The sequence below is a fragment of the Mobula birostris genome, chromosome 7 (assembly GCF_030028105.1).
Source record: "Mobula birostris isolate sMobBir1 chromosome 7, sMobBir1.hap1, whole genome shotgun sequence".
Taxonomy (NCBI): Eukaryota; Metazoa; Chordata; class Chondrichthyes; order Myliobatiformes; family Myliobatidae; genus Mobula; species Mobula birostris.
This window is the reverse complement of record NC_092376.1, coordinates 38,287,449-38,312,510: the sequence shown is the minus strand read 5'-3', so window position 1 is coordinate 38,312,510 and position 25,062 is coordinate 38,287,449. Positions and strand designations below refer to the sequence as shown.

The following is a 25,062-nucleotide window of genomic DNA, read 5'->3' as shown; positions in this document are numbered from 1 at the left end:
GGAAACTAATGATAAAATAAGTCAAAGTTAGCATGGTTTCTGTAAAGTGAAATCTTACCTGACAAATCTGTTAGAATTATTCAATGAAGTAACAAGCTGGGTGGATAAAGGAGAGACAGTGGATGTCATTTACTTAGATTTTCAGAAGGCATTTGATAAGGTGCCTCACATGTCGGGCTGCTTAATAAGATAAAATCCTATGGTGTTACGGAAAATACACTGGCATGGATAGAGGAATGGCTAACAGGCAGGAGGCAGTGAGTGGGAATAAAGGGAGCCTTTTCTGGTTGGCTGCCAGTGAATAGTGGTGATCCTCAGAGGTCAGTTTTGGGACACATTGTTTGTCAGTGATTTAGATAGTGGAACTGATGGCTTTGTGGCAAAGTTTGCGGATGACACAAAGATAGGTGGAGGGGTAGGAAACAATGTGATGCAGCAGGTCTTAGGTAAATTGGAAGAATGGGCAAAAAAGTGGCAGATGACAGTGTTGGGAAATGTATGATAATGCATCTTGGTAAGAGGAACAGTAGTCTCAGATCTCTTTGTTCTACTAGACTTCTCAGCGACCTACTGTGTAAATCCTACCCTAGTTTGTCCTTTCAAAGAGCAACATTTCATCTACCATTTCTTCCCAGCTGGTCCAGATCCCGTTGCAAACTTATAGCTTTTCTTGCTGACCACTACACCTACAGTCTTCAAAGTTCAAAAGTTCAAGGTAAATGTATTATCAAAGTACATATATGTTACCATATACTATCTGAGATTCATTTTCTTGTGGACAGTCACAGTCAATACAAAGAAACACAATAGAATCAATGAAAAACTGCACGCAACAAAGATGTTCAAACAACCATTGTGCAAAAGCGGACAAACTGTGCAAATACAAAAAAAGAAATAAAATTCAAGATAATAATTATAAATAAGTAACAAATATTGAGAACATGGGTTGTGGAGTCCTTGAAAGCGGGACCATAGATTGTGGAACTTGTTCAGTGTTGGGATGAGTGACGTTATCCTCTCTGGTTCAAGAGCCTAATGGTTGAAGGGAAATAACTGCACCTGAAGCTGGTGGTGTGGGACCTGAGTCTCCAGTACCTCCTAACTAATGGCAGCAGTGAGAAGAGAGCATGGCCTGGATGGTGGGGGTCTTTGATGATAGATGCTGTTTTCCTCTTGGTGTCAACTGCAATTTGCTAATGTAATTCACACATTATCATCCAAATCATTAATATAGATGATAACAATGAATCCAACACCATTTCCTGTGGCACACTAGTAGTCGCCATCCTTCAATCAGCAAGACAATCATCTACCACCAATCTCGGGCTTCTCCTAGGAACCCAGTGCTGAATCCAAATGATTACTTCATCCTGAATGCCTTGCAAATTTACCTCCCAAACTAGCCTCCCATGTAGCAATTTGTAAAGGGCCTTGACAAAGTCCTTGTAGACAACATCCATCACCTTTCCTTCATCAACCTTCCTTGTAACCTCTTCAAAAAAACTAAGATTGGTTAGACATGACCTATCCGAATCAGGGTTGGCCAACATGTCTGAACTTGTCTTAAAATTAAATAACTTCAACTCTGCTCACTTTCTCCAGATCAAAGAGGTAATTATGGGTACTGGCTGTCTCAATCTATGCATGTCTTTTGTGGGATATGTGGAACAGTCTATTTCAATTCCACTCAAGCTTATTCCCCTTAACTCTTTTTTTAGTACATTGACAACTGCATTGGTGCTGCTTCTTGCTGTGGAAGTTTCTATTATCTGCACTATGGCCATTTATTTTGACTAGCACTAGACTTTTTGTTGTTTAAGAGAGGTGGTAGTTGTGCCATCATTTCCTCAAAATTTCCCCTTAAGGAAAAAATGCTGACTTTGGCCTATTTTATCATGTGTCTCCAAATTCCCTGAAACCTCATCCAACATCTTCCCAATACTAAGAGGAGGATGACTAGAGTGAGGATAGAAGAGGAAAAGTATTTGGAGTCAGAGGAAATAGGGGATGTCCACAATGAATATGTTGCCTCAGTATTCACCACTGAGAGAGACCCTGATATTTGTGAGGACAATGTAAAGCAGGCTGATATGTCTAACTTACTTAATTGGGTTCTCCATCTAGTTTTAGGAGTTAAGTGAAGATCTGATCACACATTAGGTTATGCTTATGCAGAAATAAAGACAATTCTATGGGTTCAGAAACTTTCTAGCACCACTGTATTATGCCTGGAAGTCAGCAATCAGTGGTGTTCTGGAACCTCTGCTCTTTGTGATTTTTATAAATGATTTAGATGAGGAAGTGAGGAAGGGTGAGTTAGTAAGTTTGCAATTGACACGATGAATAGCGGAGTTGTGGATAGTATAGAAGATTGCTGTAGGTTACTAATGTGACATAGGATGCAGAACTGGGCTGAGAAATGGCAGATGGAGTTCAACTAGAAAAATGTGAAGTGATACATTTTGGAAGGTAGAACTTGAAGGCAGAATACAGGATTAATGGCAAGATTTTTAACAGTCTGGAGGACAGAGGGATCTTGAGGTCCATGTCCATATGTCCCTCAAAGTTGCTGCACAAGTTGATTGTATTGTTAAGAAGGCACATGATGGGTTGGTCTTCATTAGTCAGGGCTGTGAGTTAATGTAGTTCTATAAAATTCTGGTTATATCACACTTGGAATACTGTGTTCAATTCTCTTTGCCTCATTATAGGAAGCGTGTGGAAGCTTTAGAGAGCATACAGGGGAGGATTACCAGAATGCTGTCTGGATTAGAGACCATGTTTATAAGGATAAGTTGAATGTGCTGGAGCTTTTCTCTCTGCATTGAAGGAGACCATAAGGCATAGGAGCAGAACTAGGCCATTTGGCCCATCGAGTCTTCTTTGCCATTCAATCATGACTGATCTTTTTTTCACTCCTCAACCCCACTCCCTGGCCTTCTCCCTGTAACCTTTGATGCCGTGGCCAATCAAGAACCTATCCATCTCCACCTTAAATACACCCAACAACCTGGCCTCCACAGCTGCCTGTGGTAACAAATTCCACAAATTCACCAACCCTAGCTAAAGAAATTTCTCCGCATCTGTTTTAAATGGATGTCCCTCTATCCTGAGACTGTGCCTTGTCCCAGACTCCCCCACCATGGCAAACATCCTTCCCACATCTACACTGTCTAGGCTATTCAACATTTGAAAATTTTGATGAGATCCCCCTCATCATTCTAAATTCCAGCGAGTAGGGGCCTAGAGCCATCCAACATTCCTCATATGATAATGTTTTCATTCCCGGAATCATCCTTGTGAATCTCCTCTGGACCCACCCCAATGCCAGCACATCTTTTCTTAGATAAGGAGCTCAAAACTATTCACAATACTCAAGGTGGGGCCTCACCAGTGTATTATAAAGTCTCAACATCACATCCCTGCTCTTATATTCTAGACCTCTTGAAATGAATGCTAACATTGCATTTGCCTTCCTCACCACCAACTCTACCTGCAAGTTAACCTTTAGGGTGTTCTGCACAAGGACTCCCAAGTCCCTTTGTATCTCAGATTTTTGGATTTTCTCCCCATTTAGAATAGTCTGCACATTTATTTCTACCACCAAAGTGCATGATCATGCATTTTCCAAGCTTGTATTTAATTTGGCACTTTCTAACCCATTCTCCTAATCTGTCTAAGTTTTCTGCAGCTTACTTGTTTCAACACTACCTGCCCCTCCACCAATCTTTGTATCATCTGCAAACTTGGCAATAAAGCCATTTATTCCATCATCTAAGTCATTGATATACAGAAGCAGTCCCAAAACCAACTCCTGCAGAACACCACTAGTCACTGGCAGCAAACCAGAAAAAGATCCTTTTATACCCACTCTTTGCTTCCTACCTATCAACCAATGCTCTAACCATGCTAATAACTTTCCTGTAATACCATGGGCTCTTAAATTGATAAAGCAGCCTCATGTGTACCTTGTCATAGGCCTTCTGAAAATCCAAATACGCAACATCCAATGCATTTATCCTACTTGTAACCTCCTCAAAGATTTCCAACAGGTTTATCAAACAAGGTTTTCCCTAAAGGAAACTATGCTGACTTTGTCCTATCTTGTCCTGTGTCAGAAAGTACGCCATCGCCTCATCCTTAACTGTTAACTCCAACACCTTCCCAACCACTGAGATCAGGCTAACTGGTCTATAATATCCTTTCTGCTGCCTCCCTCCCTTCTTAAAGAGTGGAGTGATATTTGCAATTTTCAAGTCCACCTAATCATCCACAGTCCAATGATTCTTGGAAGATCATTTCGAATGTTTCCACACTCTCTTCTGCAACCTTTTAGAACCCTAGGGTGCGGTCCACCTGGTCCAGGTGACACATGCACTTTTAGATCTTTCAGATTTTTAAGCAACTTCTCCCTTTTAATCAAACTTCACTCACTTCTCTTCCCTCACACCCTTCAACACCTGGCACACTGCTGGTGTCTTCCACAGTGAAGACCGATGCAAAATACTCATTATATTCATCTGCCATCTCCTTGTCCCATTATATTCTCCAGCTTCATTTTCTAGCTGTCTGATAACCATTCTCATTTCTTTTATTTTTTTTTTACATACTTGAAAAAGCTTTTTCTATCCACCATGGTATTCCTTGCTAGCTTGCTTTCATATTTCATATTTCATCTTCTCCCTCCTGATTCTTTTAGTTGCTTTCTGTAGGTTTTTAAGCTTCCCAATCCTCCATCTTCCTGCTAATTTTGCTTTGTTGTATGCCCTCTCTTTTGCTTTTACATTAGCTTTGACTTCATTGTCAGCCACTGTTGTACTATTTTGCCAGTTCAGTATTTCTTTGTTTTTGGAACACATCTATCCTGCCCCTTCCTCATTTTCCCCCAGAAACTCAAGTAATTGCTGCTCTGCTGCCACCCCTGCCATCTCCTTCCAACTTACTTTGGCCAACTCCTCTCTCATACCACTGTAATTCCCCTTAGTCCACTGAAATACTGCTACGTCATACTTTAATTTCTCCCTATCAAATTTCAAGTTGAACTTAATCAACTCCTAAGGGTTCCTTTACCTTAAGCTCCCTAATCGCCTCCAGTTCATTACATCAAAATCAGAATTAGGTTTATTATCACCAGCATGTGACGTGAAATTTGTTAACTTTGCAGCAGCAGTTCAATGCAATACATAATATAGAAGAAAAAAAGTAATAATAATAAATAACCTTATTCAGTATACATATGTTGAATAGATTAAAAATTGTGCAAAAAACAGAAATACTATATATTTAAAAAAATTAGGTAGTGTCTAAGGGTTCAATGTCTGTTTAGGAATCAGATGGCAGAGGGGAAGAAGCTGTTCCTGAAATGCTGAGTGTGTGCCTACAGGCTTGGGTACCTCCTACCTGTTGGTGACAGTGAGAAAAGGGCATGCCCTTGAGTGCTGGAGGTCCTTAATAATAGATACTGCCTTTCTGAAACACTGCTCCTTGAAGATGTCCTGGGTACTTTGTAGGCTAGTACGCAAGATGGAGCTGACTAAATTTACAATCCTCTGCAGCTTCTTTCGGTCCTGTGCAGTAGCCCCTGCATATCAGGCAGTGATGCAGCATGTCAGAACGCTGTCCACGGTACACCTATAGAAGTTTTTGAGTGTATTTGTTGACATACCAAATCTCTTCAAATTCCTAATAAAGTATAGCCGCTGTCTTGCCCTCTTTATAACCGCATGAATATGTTGGGACCAGGTTAGATCCTCAGAGATCTTGACACCCAGGAACTTGAAACTGCTCACTCTTTCTACTTCTGATCCCTCTGAGGATTGGTATGTGTTCTTTTGTCTTACCCTTCTGGAAGTTCACAATCAGCTCTTTCATCTTACTGACGTTGAATGCCATGTTGTTGCTGTGGCACCACTCCACTAGTTGGCATATCTCACTCCCATATCCCTTTCGTCACCACCTGAGATTCCATCAACAATGGTTGTACCGTCAGCAAATTTATAGATAGCATTTGAGGTATGCCTAGCCACACAGTCATGGGTAACACACATAACACACACGTAACACTCAATTCAGCGTAGCTGATCCCTTAGTAGGCTCAACGACAAAACATCTTGTAGGCATTCAACAAATTCAATCTTTTGAGCTCTATTATCAACCTGACTTTCCCAATCTAACTGCATGATAAAATCTCCCATGACTATCATAACATTGTCCTTTTGACGCACCTTTTCTTGTGATCATTGTGATCTGTTGTCCACATCCCAGCTACTGTTTGAAGGTCTGTATACAAATGGCATCAGGGTCCTTTTACCCTTGCAGTTTCTTAACTCAACCCACAAGAATTCAACATCTTCCAGTCCACTGTCACCCCTTTCTAATGATTTGATTCCATTTCTTACCAGCAGACCCACACCACCCCCTCTGCCTATCTTCCTATCCCTCCGATACAATGTGTAACCTTGAATATTCAGCTCTCAACTACAACCATCCTCAGCCATGATTCAGTGATGGCTACGTCATACCTGACAATCTGTAAAAGTGCAACAAGATCATTCACCTCATTTTGAAATATAACACGAGTACTGTATTTGCTACCCTTTCTGCTTTTGTATCCCTAATGCACTGATACTCACCCTGCTGGCTGTAATTTGTCCTATTATCTGTCTGCCCTTCCTGACAGTCTGACTGCATGCTATCTTTGCTTTTTTACCTTGTGTCCTATCCTGAGTCCCTTCACTCCCTGTTCCCACCCCCCTGCTAAATTAGTTCAAAGCCTCTCCAATGGTGCCAACAAATGTGCCCACGAGAATATTGGTCCCCCTGTGTTTTGGAGCAACCTGTCCCTTTTGTACAAGTCATATTTCCCCTGGAAGAAATCCCAATGATCCAAGAACCTGAAGCCCTGCCCCCTGCACCAGCTTCTCAGACTCGCATTTATCTGCCAAATCATCCAGTTTCTACTCTCACAGGCATGTGGCACAGGTAGCAATCCAGAAATTACTACCCTGGGGGTCCTGTTTGTTAGTTTTCTGCCTAGCTCTCTGAATTCTCACTTCTGGACCTCTTCACTTTTCTTTCCCATGTCATTGGTACCAATATATACCAGGACATCTGGCTGCTCGCCGTCCCCCTCCAAAGTGCTGTGGACACGATCTGAGATGTCCCAGACCCTGGCACCTGGGAGGCAACATACCATCCGGGCATTCTGTTCACATCCACAAAATTTCCTGTCTGTTTCTTGGACCATTGAGTCCCCTATCACCACTGCTCCCCTCTTCTCCCTCGTTCCCTCTGCACTACAGACCCATGCTCAGTGTCAGTAACCTGGTCTCTGTGACATTCCCCTGGGAGGTCACCCTCCACAACAGTATCCAAAATGGTATATTTATTACTGCGGGGAATAGCAACAGGGGTGCTCTGCATGAACTGCCTATTCACCATCCCATTTCTTCTCCTGACAGTCACCCAGCTACCTGCCTCCTGCAACACAGGGGTAATTACTTCCCTGTAACTCTGATCGATGATCTCCTCACTCCCCCGTACAAGCCAATGATCATCCAGTTGCTGCTCCATATCCTTAAGTTGGTCCTCAAGGAGCTGCAGCTGGATTCACTTCACTCAGATGTAGTTCCCCAGGAGACTCCAGATCTCCCAGAATTCCAACATCCAGGATAAAGAACACATAAGGGCAATTTAAACTACAATAAGTATCCCTGACACAGTAAGAAAAAAAGTGAAATATAACAAAAATTTACCCCACTTACTCAGAGCCAATGCCGCTTCCAAGCCAAAGCCTCCTTTGAGCCAAAGCCTAACACACCCACTCTCACCACTGGCTCACTCCCAACTATGGCCACTCTGCTTGTCTCCTCTGTACTTTTATTTATTCCTCCCTGTGCTGCTCCCGCCACTGATTAGGCTGCTGGAATGACACCAAACTCCCACGAAGCTCTCCTTTTAATTCCCGCCAGCCTGCGAGAACCTTCCTCTGTGCTGCACTTGCTGCTGACTGGGACGCCAGAATGACACCGGAGGTTGAGAGGTCACTCGATAGAGGTGTAGAAGATGCTAAGAGGCAATGATAGAGTGGAATGCTTGATATCTTTTTTCCAGGCCAGAAATGGCTACCACAAGGCAGCATAATTTTAAGGTGATTGGAGGAAAGCATAGGGGGAATGTCAGAGGGAAGTTGTTCATTTTTAACATAGAGAGTTGTGGATGTGTGGAATGCCCTGCTGGGGTGGTGGCAAAGAAATACTCTTAAGAGACTCTTGGATAGGCACATGGATGATTGAAAAACGGAAGGCTATGGAGGGAAAGGTTAGATTTATTTTAGAACATTAGAGCACTATACAGACCCCAAGGCCCACAATGTGGTGCCAACCTTCTAACTTACTCTATGTTTTAGTACATTCTTTAAAATGCTAGATTTCTAGCAGAATGCTTTGATAATACTTTAAAAGTGGGTATAACTTTTCTATTCCAGTCATCTCTTGGTCTTTATACATTTTTACTAGAATATGTGGAATGCAGGTCATAGGAATTTCTATAGAAAACTTAAAAGCCCATTAAAAGAAAAATACACATTTATTCAGCACTTTTCACATCTTACAACATGCTTAACATGCAATTAAATATATTTTTCAACTGTAGTCACTGTTGAGAGATGGGGCAATAAGATGGTTTATTTGCACATAGCAAGGTATCATACATAGTATCAAATCACATGACAAGTATTTTTTAAATAATGTTGAAGAAAAACATTGAACGGGTTAACTCTGCTGTTTTTCAAATTAGATCTTTTACATCCACTTGTAAAGGGAAGGGAGCGATTTTTACTGAAGGTGCAGACAGTTTATTCAAAATACTATCTAGATACTGAGGATTCATTTGCAAGGAAATATTACACAAACTGTTTTGTTGTCTGAAATTAAGAAATGCCAATTCATTCAAAATATTACAGGAGATCGAAGACAGGAGAGAATGCAGACGTTGTAATTTGCAGCAAAAACAAACTGCTGGGGGAACTCTGAGTCGGACCTCCTTGGATGCTGCATGACCCACTGACTTTCTCCTGCACTTTTATACTCCCTATTTTAGTGAATGGCATGTTGAAAAGAAAGTAATTACATCAACTGGGTGGAGAGCATAGACCTGTGGGTGTTCATCTAAAAACTAATGCTGGTGTTTTGGAAAAGACTTAGTAATCACTGATATCCAAATAGCAGTTAAAATTGGGAATTCCCCCAATAAATAATAATAGTTTTAATTACAATTCCAATTTTATACCGAAATTACAACTCAGAATTAATTTAAAAAACATCCTGTATGTAGGCCAAAAAGAACTTTAGCCTTTGCTACCTATTCAATAGTTAGTATTATTTTTTCAAACTTACCTAGATAGTAATATTAGTTAAGGTAAATTATGGTAATCTTTCTCAATGATATTACATAGAATTTAAATACTTTTTTATCTATCAGGTTAGGGAGATGGCCATCATTACAATATGTCCAAATCTGTTTAAAGTCCAGGTTACATCAATCTGATCATTTGATGGTCAAACCAAAAGTGCAGAGTAAAATCTACTGCTTTCAACTGAATAGGTTCAATATCATAATTAACACTGCTGCACTGCTCCATTTTAAAATATATTCAATTTACAATCTTAAAACTGTTTCATGCAAATTTAGGGTATCTGAGACATTCCACAATAAAGGAAATGGGGTTCTTTCCTCTAAATACATGCAAATATCCATAAACACAAAAGTTCAAGCTTCTGATCTGACAAGAACTGTAGATAACTTAATGGCTGCTATCCAAAAGTTAAGAAAGAATGACTGAATTACCCAGCAAGTTGCTCAGCAGATCAACTGTTTCAAATTATAGATAATATGCTACCTTATTGTGCAATTTTGCAGAAAGCAAACTAAAATTAACAAGCTGAATGCATTATCTGAATCCCCCAACAGTCCCTCCAATAAAAATAGTTAAGGTGAATTCCAATTCATGTCACAAATTCATGTATAAAATTACAAACTGTGCACAGAATAAATTTAAACAGGTTAAAAGAAAATATTTTCCATCTAAATCCTCTATTTTATACCTTCTGGCATGATGCTCGGCCACAGAAAATAAATGGAGCATTATAAGACACAAATCTTCCAAATGTTAGTCTACCATCTTTTTCAAGTGATCAACATATTCCAGTACTCTAAAATATTTATTATAAGCTTTTAAAACTTTGGTCTTCCAGAAACACACATTATGGGAAGAAATGATCTGCTATATTGATTTACTGAAATACCAACAGTTCATAAGCGTCTCTAATGCTATCTATTAGTTACGCCACTGATGGAACTTGAACCAAGTGGTCCTTCCCATCTCTGGTTAGAATGTGGAAGTAGATTCAGCATAACTTTATGACTATACGAAGGCTCCACTGAACTTAACACTATATCTGAAGACATGGGATGTTCAAAGCGGGTCATCATTTGAATAATCTTCTCACGTGGAACCCGATGTCTGTTCCTCCTGAAATAAAATAAAATTTAGAAATGTATAATTAGAAAATAATATTGAACAGCATTTACTACATTTTAAAATCAGTTTAGTTATTGTCCTGGCAAAAGTAGTGAGAAAGATCATTTCATTGACACTGCATTTAAATGATTTCAAACAAAACCCAACTAAAATAAAGTTATTATTTGACAAGCTTCCACTTTTTCTTTATCATCGCTGAAAGAATGTGATGCATTACATTCTTATAAATATTAGGACTCTTTGGACTGTCAGCTCTCCAATCATTACAGACGGTCTGTTTCATTATTTTATTGTTTTATTTTTCCAAGCACCAACCATTAGTATTTGCATTAGTGTATTATGTACCAAGTCACATGTACTGAGGTACAGTGAAAAACTTTTGTTTGCACACCATACAAACAGATCACCTGGGTAGTAAAATAGAAAGCAGAAGTAGGAGATAGTGTTACAGTTACAGAGAAAGTGCAGTTCAGGTCAGCAAATAAAGTGCAAGAGCCATGGTTTTACAGATTGGAACATCTTTTAACATATGAAGGATCCATTTACGAATCTGGTAACAGTGGGATTAAAGCTATCTTGAGCCCCGTGGTAGCTTTTCTCCAGCTTTATCTTCTGCTCAGTGGGAGAGGACAGCATAGGAGGAGAGATCTTTGACTCTCCTATCCCAATGCAGCAGGAAGTATAGATGGAGGGAAGCCCAGTTTGCATGATTTATTGGGCTACATTCACAATTCTACAATTTCTTGCAGTGCTGTACAGAGCAGTTGCCACAGCACGCTGTAATGCATCTGAGCAGGATCACTTCAATGATGAAACTGCAAAAATTGGTAAGATTCATGGGGGGCATGCCAAATTTCCTTAGCCTTCTGAGGAAGCAGAGGCATTGGTGTGCTTTTTCGGAAATGCGATACATGAAGCTGGACCAACACAAATTGTTCACAATATTTACACTGGAGAACTTGAAATTCTCACAACCCTCCACATCAGCGCCATTGATACAGAGGATTGTGTACTCCACCCTACTGATAACTAAAGACAATGTTAAAAAGATATGTTTTAAGGCATTTGAAAGGTAGATTCTAAAGTATTGTGCTACAGTGTTATGCTGTCATTGAAGACTAGCACATAAGATATGAGCACTAATTAGAAAGGAGAATGGAATTAGTATCTGAAGTGCTCAGTCTTATTGACTGGATATGCCATTTATTTAATTGTTGCCATGCAAAATGCATCTCATGGCTCCATTGTCTTATTAGTCTAGAAGTCTGACAGACAAGGGCCATAGTGCAGATTAAATTGCAAATAATTTGTCATAAACAGGTAATAAATCATCTTACATCATCAGTGAAGCCAGCATTTATTTCTGAAACTAAATCCCCTTGGAAAGGTGATGGTAAACTTTCGTTCCTTTAATTGCTGTGGTAGTAAAGTTGGGGGGCGGGGGTCCAAGGATTCTGACCCAGCAAAATTTAAGGAACAGGAATAAATGTTCATGTTAGGTTGATTTTTTGTTAGCAGCAACAAAGTAGAAGATGTGGGCTTGGCAACAATAGTACTTAAGAAATCAAAATGATTAGTTCCTTCTTTGGTCACTACCTCTCTCATGCTTCTGAATGTTCTGTCACAATGTCTCAAATCTGAATGTTGCCTAGGACTAAATGCATGAAAGGGAGAACTGTTCCATATTCCAATGTATAATGATCATTTGCAAAAATCTCTGTTTTTAACTTTTTGATTGACAGAGAAATATTACTAATCAGTGAGATTGTTGGGTCATAACTATTGGCTTGATAAACTCTTGCAGAATGGCCAGAAATAAGATGGACCAAACCAGACACTGAAGAGCCACACGATAGTAACATTAACAACAGTATCAGTCACTTTACCAATGGAAATTCATTCATCCTAGTTTTAGTAAGAATGTCACTGTCAATTTTCTAGAGTGCCAAAAGATGTAAGAGTTGTATATTGAAATGGCTACTTAAAAAGGTTTGGATATTTAAAAAGTATTAGAATGAATAAACTGGCTTTAATTTCCACATTTTTCAAGTTCAAATTCACACACTAATAATTAGATTTGAATCTGTGTTCTCTGTATTATCAGTTCAGGATATCAGTCATGCAATACGTTATAGAACTTTCAGATTGACAGAATTAAATATCAATTTAATAAGTGATTTTACCAAAACTATTTTAATTCTCTTAAAATAGCTCATGCTTCAGAAGCAAGAAGCATCAACATAGAAGATCAAATAGTAGTAATGCAACTGATAATATATCACCATTTATGCAATAAACTTAGGCAAAGATATAATAGCATATAATTATGAGATCTCATATACATATTTATAAAATATCAAATGTTTCTACTACCCTTTCTGTAAATGCTCAATACAAGCAATCAATTCAAAAAAGTTAAAATTAAGTAAATTTCTTACTTTTCCAGCTCCACAACATTAAACTTCCACCAAGTTTCTGGCTCACGAAAACTCATTCTGTAATGTCGCTTCACAGCCTGTGGATGGTAACAGTAAACAATATCAGGAATCAGCCTTTCCTGGTTGATTAATTATGTCCATTTTTCAATTCTACATAAACATATTTTATATGCTCCATTTATTTGAATGAAGGTGCATGGATACCAGAATTAAAACTTCTTAATGCACAAACTAAATAGCAACACAAACTAAAAATATTATCCAAAATACATAAATAAATTCCAACTGATGCTAATTTGTGTTTCTGGCTGCAATTCTGTTGCAAGATGCATACAATACAGTCTATCATAATATTTTTAACCTGTTCCACAAATTAAATAAAGTAAAATTGCTTTATTTTTCAGAAGTACTAAAAAGATTTTTCCTAATATCTGGCAAGTGACTAATAGTCACTACTTACGAATTGATCTCTGAAGTACACAAACACCTTACCATTTCTGCATATGGCTTCATTTCCCATGCTTGGATATTTGTATTATCTATAATTATGGGTGACCTGCCTTCATCCATACATCTTTTTGCTATTAATAAAAGAGAATATAGATTACATTCAACTTTGCATTATACTTTATTTACCTGAAAAATGCTGTTTCTATTTGTGTACAGCACTAACAATGCTCCAAAACTCTGATTTGTTCATTTCTACCAATTTCTCGCACGATACCTGTCTGTATTTCTGCGCACTTGCATTTTGCATTTATTATCTCAATGCATAACTCACACACTCACAAATCCCAATTTTGAGGTAAAGTTACTATACGTTTCTGATGTATTAACATTTATTAATTCAATGCTCATTTGTTGAACTTTCATTTTAAATTTTTTTTATATTGATAATGAAAACCACTATTTCATCCAAATATAGTATTCCACTGTACATTGCAAATTAAAATTCAGTTTGATTATAGCCTTATACAAGTTCTTATGAATTTACTGTGATAAATTTCAATTATCACACTTCTATATTGAAACAGTTTTCCGGCTCTGCCATGTAGATGCTTCATTCCATCAGTTTTGGCATGCTCATCCTGCATTTGATACTTATTACTTAGCTTTTTAAATCAAGTTTTGGTGATGAGATGCTTGACATGAAACAAGTGACATATGACAATATCTAAAGTTATGCTATTCATTCCGTTTGTTTATGCATGTTACAGTATGAAGAGGCTGCATCGTCCACTACTTTATGTGATGTAATAACATTTCTCCATAGAATAGAAATGCAGATCAACATTATAAAGGTTTTTGCTTTGCAAGTTTATAAAGTTAGAATTGAAAGGTTACATTCCAACCTTAATATTAAAGCTGATTTTTTTCTAAACATTTGCAAAGTGTGCACAATTTAATGCATAAACATGCAGACTGCATTGGTAATACTCATGGTGATTCAGAGCATTTGGTAGAAGTTGAGAGATGTCATACCAAAATTAAGTAAACAGGAAGAATGCTTCTGAGCTATAGACAGAAATTTTGTCCCATAAAGACATGAATATGCAACATATTATCTATCATATTAAATATATAGGCCTAGAATTTGCTGGAAAAACAATGTTAAAGGCTTAATTTACATGCTTTATTAGCAATTTAATAAACATAATTTGGTATTCTTGTACAAGTGCAGAAGTGCCATAGAAAACTGGACATTTCACAAAATTTGGCACTCACTGCCAATTTTCAAGCAAGTTTCAAGAAATTATTGCATTTCTACTATCTATTGAAAAGATAACTTAATAACTCAGTTAATAACATGACTAGTTTTGAAATGCCGCACAGTGTTGAAAGTTCAGAAAGGTAATAACTAAAACCTCGTATCTGAAGATGATAATTTGTTTTTAAAAGTTTTTAAAACATTTGTTCATAATGTTCCTTTAAGTTTCTTTGTAATTTTTGTCCAGTCTTCCTTTATCTAGTTTGGCTCTATTTCGTTCTGCTTCCTTTTACCATTCTCTTTATGCTTTATTGTTCTTCAATTGGTCATTCACAAATCTTAATGATGCACCATTGGTACCAATGAACATCTTTCCAGCAATATCCACTGCAAACATTTTTTTTTATATTTGAGTTAACAGATGAGTAAAGGTGGTAATAGATACTGCATGGCACCAGATGTCCTCCTCCAGCAAATTCTGGCCCACGATTACACAAAACTAGTAAGAGAAAGAGGATACTTCTGTCCTTACTCTTCAATAAGCCACTTTAATTCTATAAATCCCCCAATCAGATTTCTTCAAAGACATCAATATCCATTTCTTGGTTCACTCACCAGAAGGTATAATTGATCAATATAGGAAGGTAGCCGTCCCTCACCAAAGTTATTTTTCCCCGTGAGATGATCCAGCTAACTATCCCCTCAGGGTAATCTTAAATGCAGTTTTTAAAAGCATATTAAAATTCAAATCTGTGAAAATAGAATTCAAATAATCTGGTTTTGTAAATACTGGACTGATGCAGTATTTATAAATTAACTTTGCCATCCAAAATTACTTAGCTCAATTACAGAGGAGAAATAAATTTGTCTTCACACCAGATTGGCTTCAATGAGTAAAGAGATGAAACTCTAACTAAATAGCAGATATTATTGACAGAATTCTCTCACATCAATTACAAAGGGCACAAACTTGAAGGAACACATGTTCCACCTTCCTCCAGCCTAATATTTTTTCTCTGGAAAAGAAAATGCAGCTGAACCAAGAACGAATAGAGAATTCTGAACTAAAGTAGTAATCATTTTCAAAGCAACAAATCCAAGAGAAATGATGAGTATAAAAGGACTGCTGAACAAGATTTGATGTCCCATTATAAACAATGCTTAAAGTCTATAATTTCTAACACTCCTGGTGCACGGTGAAAACACCATGCACCATTGGCCAAATAACCCTCATAGCCAGTTACAATTTGATTTTTAAATGAGAGATACAGCGCAGAAACAAGACCTTTGACCCATTGATGTGTTGACCAACAAATAATGACACTAATCCTATATCGATCCCAATTTTATTCTCTCCACATTCCGATTAATACTTCTCAGATACAGTACTTACTTACTCTAACACTCAAGGGGAATTTTCATGGCCAATTAATCTACCAACCTACATGATTGAACCTAGACCCATCATTGTGAAGCAACAGCTCTACTAGCTGTGCCACTGGGCTGCATTTCTGACTCACTTAACAGAAGGCCAGCGAGTCTGATCAGTAGAGCTTGCCATTTCCTTCTACATCAACCATTTTAGCCTTTCATCCTCTTACTCAGCTCTTTACTGAGCTACACTAGATTAAACCGCTGTATGATTTCCATATGCCCCTGCTCATTCCATCCAATCATTGCAGGGGTAAAATACAACTGAATGACTCCATAGCATTGATCATGACAATGAAAAGCCTAAACCAACCTGCTTCCCTCCTTAGTTTGACTGCCTCCATGGAAATACATTGATTCCATCTAGATGGAAAAATCAGCAGAGGAATAAGGCACGTACATGCAGAGTGTGAAATCACAAGCTTAAGATCTAATTCTTTGTCAATTATTAAAAACCTAAACTAACTCAGAGCCCAATAATTTACACTAAGAAAATAACAACATATATTTACAGCATCTGTACAAGCCTGTTAAAACCCCTCCATCAAATCTGATTAAAAGCTATCCAAGTGTTCTTTCAAGCAAAGGAATCTTGCATCTTCCTCAAAGTCTGTGTACATCTAGTGATTCCACCACCAACCTTATGTATCTTTTCTCTCCACCCATATTGGAGTACCAGAATATTTCTCTTGAATTAGTAAAGAATCTTGCATGACAAAATTATTTTTACTGTACTGTGCTGTACTGTTCTATGTTCTAAATGATCCAAAGGGGAAAAAAATCTTCCAGTTAGTTTCATCAAGTACTCATCCAGTAATAAATTTCCAAAGATAAAAGAGCAAGATAAATCTAAAATACAATGATTTATACCCCATTACACAACCTGCTAACAAAATGCTTCAAGTACCATCCAATCTCACTCTCATCTTTGGCTAAATGCAGCAGCTCCAGCACAAAAAGAGTGAACGGTCATGACAACATTGTAATGGAAAATGCGCCCCAAGATATTTTTGAAAACCTTCTGCCATCACCATATTACATTCTCCATTTCCAAAATTATTTCCATTAAATTAAGGTTTTCAAAATAATCATTTTTTTCATTCAAGATGCCAAACTGAGATAATTTGTCTCCTTAACAGGATGCTGAAGATACCATGAATTATTCCTAAACAACAGGAATTCTGCAGACGCTGGAAATTCAAGCAACACACATCAAAGTTGCTGGTGAACGCAGCAGGCCAAGCAGCATCTGTAGGAAGAGGTGCAGTCGACGTTTCAAGCCAAGACCCTTCATCAGTCCTGACGAAGGGTCTCGGCCTGAAACGTCGACTGCACCTCTTCCTACAGATGCTGTTTGGCCTGCTGTGTTCACCAGCAACCTTGATGAATTATTCCTGCTATCCTGGCCAATGTTTGATATTTCTTAAATAATAGATTATCCATTCATCACTTTGATATTTCTAGAAACTGTCAAATAGATCATCATATCTCCTTTAATTCAAGTGACTAAAATACTGATATAAAGGGAATGCAAGTAGTATAAAAATTCACCTTTCAATCAAAGAACATACAACACATTAAGAGGGATAATAACACGATGAAATTAAGCATCAACGATGTAACAATGTGCTTCTGGCTGCTGGTTAACAAATCACCGTGTACCTAGGTTACAGAGAGAATAAAGAGCAGGAAGATTAGTTTTCCCTAACCTCTACAAAGAAAGGACAGTCCATTTACTGTACAACAAAGGAAATTGTGCTCAGACCAAGAAACCAACCATGTCAAAGACTACAGACAGGCTGAGAAAGTAGGACTCTATCATTATGCTCAGTTCACACACAATGTCACTTGTGACAAAAATTAGACCACGAGACAAAGGGAACGAAGCCATGTGGACATTCGAGCCTACTCTGCTATTTGATTGTGGCAGATTTACTATTCCTCTCAACCCCATTCTCCTGCCTTCTCCTTGTAACCTTTGATGCCATTACTAATCAAGAACCTATCAGCCTCTGCTTTAAATATACTCAATGACTTAGACAATAGACAATAGGTGCAGGAGTAGGCCATTCAGCCCTTCGAGCCAGCACCACCATTCACTGTGATCATGGCTGATAATCCACAATCAGTACCCTTTTCATGCCTTCTCCCCATATCCCTTCACTCCACTATCTTTAAGAGCTCTATCTCTTTCTTGAAAGAATCCAGAGAATTGGCCTCCACCGCCTTCTGAGGCAGAGCATTCCACAGAACCACAACCCTCTGTGTGAAAAAGTTTTTCTTCAACTCCGTTTAAAATTGTCTACCCCTTATTCCTATAAACTGTGGCCTCTGGTTCTGGACTCCCCCAACATTGGGAACATGTTTCCTGCCTCTAGCATGTCCAATTCCTTAATAATCTTATATGCTTCAATCAGATCCCCTCTCATCCTTCTAAATTCCAGTGTATACAACCCCAGTTGCTCCAATCTTTCAAAATACGACAGTCCCGCCATCCCGGGAATTAACCTCGTGAACCTATGCTGCACTCCCTCAATAGCTAGAATGTCCTTCCTCAAATTTGGAGACCAAAACTGTACACAATACTCCAGGTGTGGTCTTACCAGGGCCCCGTACAACTGCAGAAGGACCTCTTTACTCCTATACTCAACTCCCCTTGTTATGAAGGCCAAAATGCCATTAGCTTTCTTCACTGCCTGCTGTACCTGCATGTTTACTTTCAGTGACTGACGAACAAGGACACCTAGATCTCGTTGTATTTCCCCTTTTCCTAACTTGACACCATTTAGATAGTAATCTGCCTTCCTGTTCTCACATTTATCCACATTAAACTGCATCTGCCATGCATCTGCCCAGTCACCCAACCTGTCCAAGTCACCCTGCATTCTCATAACATCCTCCTCACATTTCACACTGCCACCCAGCTTTGTGTCATCTGCAAATTTGCTTAGATTACTTTTAATCCCTTCATCTAAATCATTAATGTATATTGTAAATAGCTGCGGTCCCAGCACTGAGCCTTGTGGTACCCCATTAGTCACTGCCTGCCATTCTGAAAAGGACCCATTATTCCCTACAACACACATCAAAGTTGCTGGTGAATGCAGCAGGCCAGGCAGCATCTCTAGGAAGAGGTACAGTCGACGTTTCGGGCCGAGACCCTTTGTCAGGGCTAACTGAAGGAAGAGCTAGTAATAGATTTGAAAGTGGGAGGAGGAGGGGCAGATCCAAGATGATAGCAGAAGACAGGAGGGGGAGGGATGGAGCCAAGAGCTGGACAGTTGATTGGCAAAAGGGATATGAGAGGATCATGGGACAGGAGGCCCAGGGAGAAGGAAAAGGGGGAGGGGGGGAAAACCCAGAGGATGGGCAAGGGGTATAGTCAGAAGGACAGAGGGAGAAAAAGGAGAGAGAGAGAAAGAATGTGTGTATATAAATAAATAACTGAGGGGTACGAGGGGGAGGTGGGGCATTAGCAAAAGTTTGAGGTTTCCCCCTCGTACCCCATCTGTTATTTATATACACACACATTCTTTCTCTCTCTCTCTCCTTTTTCTCTCTATGTCCTTCTGACTATACCCCTTGCCCATCCTCTGGATTTTTCCCCCCCTCCCCCTTTTCCTTCTCCCTGGGCCTCCTGTCCCATGCTCCTGTCATATCCCTTTTGCTGATCAACTGTCCAGCTCTTGGCTCCATCTCTCCCCCTCCTGTCTTCTATCATTTTGGATCTCCCCCTCCCCCTCCCACTTTCAAATCTCTTACTAGCTCTTCCTTCAGTTAGTCCTGACGAAGGGTCTTCGACTGTACCTCTTCCTAGAGATGCTGCCTGGCCTGCTGCATTCACCAGCAACTTTGATGTGTGTTGCTTGAATTTCCAGCATCTGCAGAATTCCTCGTGTTTGCACCATTAATCCCTACTCTGTTTCCTGTCTGCCAACCAATTTTCTATCCATCTCAGTACCCTAACCCCCAATACCATTTGCTCTATTTTGCACACTAACCTCCTCTGTGGGACCTTATCAAAGGCTTTCTGAAAGTCCAGGTATACTACATCCACTGGCTTTCCCATGTCCATTTTCATAGTTACATTCTCAAAAAATTCCAGAAGATTAGTCAAGCATGATTTCCCCTTCGTAAATCCATGCTGACTCGGACCTATCCTGCCACTGCTATCCAAATATGCCACTATTTCATCTTTTACAAATGATTCCAGCATCTTCCCCACCACTGATGTCAGACTAACTGGTCTATAATTGCCTGTTCTCTCTCCCTCCTTTCTTAAAAAGTGGGATAACATTAGCTACCCTCCAATCCGCAGGAAATGATCTTGAATCTATAGAACATTGGAAAATGATTACCAATGCGTCCACGATTTCTAGAGCCACCTCCTTAAGTACCCTGAGATGCACACCATCAGGTCCTGGGGATTTATCAGCCTTCAGTCCCATCAGTTTACCCAACACCATTTTCTGCCTGATGCGAATTTCCTTCAGTTCCTCTGTTACCCTAGGTCCTCTGGCCACTATTATATCTAGGAGGTTGTTTGCGTCTTCCCTAGTGAAGACAGATCCAAAGTACCTGTTCAGCTCGTCTGCCATTTTCTTGTTCCCCATAATAATTTCACCCATTTCTGTCTTCAAGAACCCAACTTTGGTCGTAACTAATTTTCTCCTCTTCACATACCTAAAGAAGCTTTTACTATCCTCCTTTATATTCTTGGCTAGCTTACCTTTGTACCTCATCTTTTCCCCCCGTATTGCCATTTTAGTTATCTTCTGTTGCTCCTTAAAAGTCTCCCAATCCTCTGGCTTCCCGCTCATCCTTGCTATGTTATACTTCCTCTCTTTTATTTTTATACTGTCCTCGACTTCCCTTGTCATCCACGGCCACCTCTTACTCCCCTTAGAATCTTTCTTCTTCTTTGGAATGAACTGATCTTGCACCTTCTGTATTATTCCCAGAAATACCTGTCATTGTTGTTCCACTGTCATCCCTGCTAGGGTATCTTTCCAGTCAACTTTGGCCAGCTCCTCCCTCATGGGTCCACAGTTCTCTTTGTTCAACTGTAATACTGACACTTCCCATCTTCCCTTCTCCCTCTCAAATTGTAGATTAAAACTTATGGTCACTACCTCCTAATGGCTCCTTTACCTCGAGTTCTCTTATCAAATCTGGCTCATTACACAACACTAAATCCAGAATTGCCTTCTCCCTGGTAGGCTCTAATACAAGCTGCTCTAAGACTTGACCTTCATATGCTGTCTGCGGCAATGAATTCCACAGATTCAGGCTAAAGAAATTCCGCCTCATCTCTGTTATGAGGGGACATCACTCTATTGTGAAGCTGCGGCCTCTGGTCCTAGACTCTCCCACTATTAGAAACATTCTCTCCACATTCACTCCATCTACATCTTTCAATCTGCAGCACGCTTCAATAAAATCCCTCTCTTCTAAACGCCAGTAAGCCATCAAATGCTCCTCAAGTTAACCCCTTTATTCTCAGATCATTCACTAAAACCTCCTCTAGATCCTCCCCAACGCCAGTTCAAAGTTCAAATTAAATTTCTTATCGAAGTACATATGTCACCATATACAACCCTGAGATTCATTTTCTTGTGGGCATACTCCATTTTCCAGTGTGTAAAAGACAAAGTATGCAAATAAGAAATAATAATAATTAAGCAATAAATATTGAGAACGTGAGATGAAGAATCTTTGAAAGTGAGTCCATAAGTTGTGGGAACATTTCAGTAATGGGGTAAGTGAAGTTGAGTGAAGTTATTCCTTTGGTTCAAGAACCTGATGGTTGGAGGTAATAACTGTTCCTGAATCTGGTGGTGAGAGTCCTGAGGCTCCTGTGCCTTCTTCCTGATGGTAGCAGCAATAAAATGCCATGAACTTGATGGTGGGGGTCCCCGATGATGATTGCTGCTTTCCTGTGACAATGCTCCATGTAGATGTGCTCAATAGTAGGGGGGACTTCATCCGTGATGGACTGGGCCATATCCACTACTTTTTATAAGATTTTTCATTCAAGGGCATCGGTGTCTTCATCCTTTCTTAGATATAGGGACCAGAATTTCTCACAATATTCCAGGTGTGGTCTCACCAATGCCTTATAAAGCCTCAGCATAACATTCTTGCTTTTATATTCTAGTCCTCTTGAAATGAATACTAACATTGCATTTGCCTTACTTACTATGACTCAACCTGCAAGTTAACCTTTAGGAAGTCCTACACTACTACTTTCAAGTCCCTTTGCACCTCTTATTTCTGAATTTATTCCCCGTTTAGAAAATTGGCTACATCTTTATTCCTTCTACCAAAGTGCATGACCATACACTTCCTACACACTGTATTCCATTCTGCCACTTCTTTGCCCATTCCCCCAATCTGCCTAAATCCTTCGGCAAACTATTTGCTCCACCTATTTTTGAATCACCCCATTTTGTGATGCAAACTTAGTCACAAGACCATTGATTCCATCATTGAGATCATTAAAATTTAATATTAAAAATAGCAGACCCAACACCAAACCCTGTGGAACACCAGTCGTAAACCAGAAGGAAAAAAACTTCCTTAAATTAGGACCACTTTAAATCTTAGTAAGTGTAAACACTTCATCAAAGGGTCCAGATTTAGATTTGCTAACAGCAGCACATACAAGAATTTCAAAGAAAGCGCATTGGAGATTAGACCAAAGTTGAAAAGGACATAATAGTCATGGGTGTGATTTCTGATAAGAAGTGCTATATGGTAGATTTGAAATCAGTGAGGACCCTAACAGAATAATAAATCGCATCATTTTAGATGGAAAACCGACAGGGAAAGTGGGTGATGGGGTTACAACTGAGGCACATGAATTAAAACCCAAGAGATTTAGTGGAAGTAGGAGAGAGAAAACTTGAACAAGAGAAATTTTTAACCACCTCCTGTTTCAGTCTAAGACTCCCATCTGCTTAAGTAAGACCACTGTCATTGCAATACTTGAAAGAATATAATGTTCTTTAATTACTCCTGCCCACTGGTTGTGACATTTATCATTTACACGAGGCTGTTGATGGCACACATTAATTGCAGCCTCCTAGGCAACCTTGACTCATTGTAATTCACCTACAGCCAAAACAGATCCATGGCAAATGCCATCTCCTTGGCCCTACACTTATCTGGAGCATCTGGACAGTAAATACACTTACATTGGACTACTGTTTATTGACTATAGTTCCAACTTCAATACTATAATTCCAAGCAAACTCATCACCAAGCTTCGAGACTTGGGAGTCAATATCTTCCTCTGCAGCTGGATCCTTGACTTCTTGTTTAGTAGATCACAATAAGGACAGGCACCTACACCTTTTGCCACATTTATTCTCAACACTAGTGTTTCACAAGGTTGCATCTCAGCCCTTTACTCTACTCCCTGTACACTCGTGACTGCTTGCCAGATTCTGATCTAGCCCCATCTACAGGTTTGCAGTGATACCACTGTAGCAGCTGTATCTCAAATACAATGAATTGGAGTACAGGAAGGACAGAGCTTAGTGACACGGCATCATGACATTAACCTTTCCCACAATGTTAGCACAACAAAAAAGTTGGTCATTCACTTCAGGAAGGGGGGCTGGTGAACATGTCCTGTTTTCATCAACAGAGCTAAGGTCAAAAGGGGTTGAAAGCTTCAAATTCCTAGGATTATCACCAATAGGCTGACCTTATCCAACCAGATAGACACCACAGCCAAGAAATCTCACCAATGCCACTACTTCCTCTGGAGGCTAAAGAAATGTGGAAGGTCATTAAAACCCTCACCAATTTCTATTGATGCACCATAAAAAGTATCCTATCTGGATGCATTATAGCCTGGTATGTCAACTTCTCATTATATAACCACAAGAAATTGCAGAGTTGTCAACACATCACAGAAACAGGCCTCCCCTCCTTGGACTGTCTATTCTTCTCGCTGCCTTAGTAAAGCAGCCAGCATAATCAAAGACCCCACCCACCCCAGACATTCATTCTTCTCCCTTTTCCATCAGGTGAAGATATAAAAACCTCAAAATACCTAGCACCAGGATCAAGGACAGCTTCAAACCTGCTTTTATAAGAATGGCTCCCTAGTATGACAAATTTCATGACACACGCCAGTGTTTTTAATCCTGATTATGATTCTGATAAGATGGACCGTTGGCCTCTCATTATGATCTTGCACCTTACTGTCCACCTCCACTGCACTCTTTTTCTGGCTGTTGCATATTATTCTGTATTCTGTTATTGTACTATCTTGTACTACCTCAATGAGCTGTGTAGTATTTGATCTATATGAACAGTATACAAAACAAATTTTTCCACTATACCTTGGTACATGTGACAATAAACAAATTGCAACCAATGCCAAAATATACTTTAACTTAGCAAAATCTATTCAAGGTAGTTCATAGATGGGTTACCAAACAAAAAAGAACAAGTTAGAGAAGGAAACACAAAGATACATGACCAACATTCAGGATAAGCAAGAGACAACAAATAGAAGTGCACATACTGTAGCTCAGTTGAGTATGGATCCAGAAGGGCAAGGCCAAGGAGGGCTTTGAAAAAAGGGATGATAGATTTTAAAATCAAGACTAAGTGTGAGTTAATACAGGTCAGAAAGCACAGAGGATATGGGTATATAGACTTGGTGTGAGCTAGGCAACAGGAAGCCCTTGTTTGTTTCAGCATCCTCCAGGGACCAAAGTTTCTAAGACAAGCTAAATGGTTAGCTGGGTGCTGTAAATTACCCTTAGTGTATGTGAATAGTGGAATGAGGAAGAGATTTCTTCCGTAAACTAGAAAAATTTGCAGGGAGTTAAGCGGGGAACTAGTACAGATGGGTGTACTCTGAGACCCAGCATACGGTAGATGGTATACTAATCATAATTCACAAGATATCTTGTGTGGAAACTTGC

The 25,062-nt window shown here is 39.3% G+C and overlaps 1 protein-coding gene across 1 annotated transcript in view; it reads right to left on the bottom strand.

Moving 5' to 3' along the window:
* Window positions 1–8,567: 8,567 nt before the first annotated feature.
* Window positions 8,568–25,062, bottom strand: part of LOC140200119 (NEDD4-binding protein 2-like 2) — a 33,248-nt gene continuing 16,753 nt past the window's right edge. The window contains exons 4-6 of the mRNA XM_072262929.1: window positions 13,471–13,559; window positions 12,979–13,055; window positions 8,568–10,531 (exon numbers count right to left, since the gene is read on the bottom strand). Coding sequence (XP_072119030.1) covers window positions 10,330–10,531; window positions 12,979–13,055; window positions 13,471–13,559 — 368 coding nt within the window. The 3' untranslated portion in view covers window positions 8,568–10,329. The remainder of the gene's footprint in view (window positions 10,532–12,978; window positions 13,056–13,470; window positions 13,560–25,062) is intronic.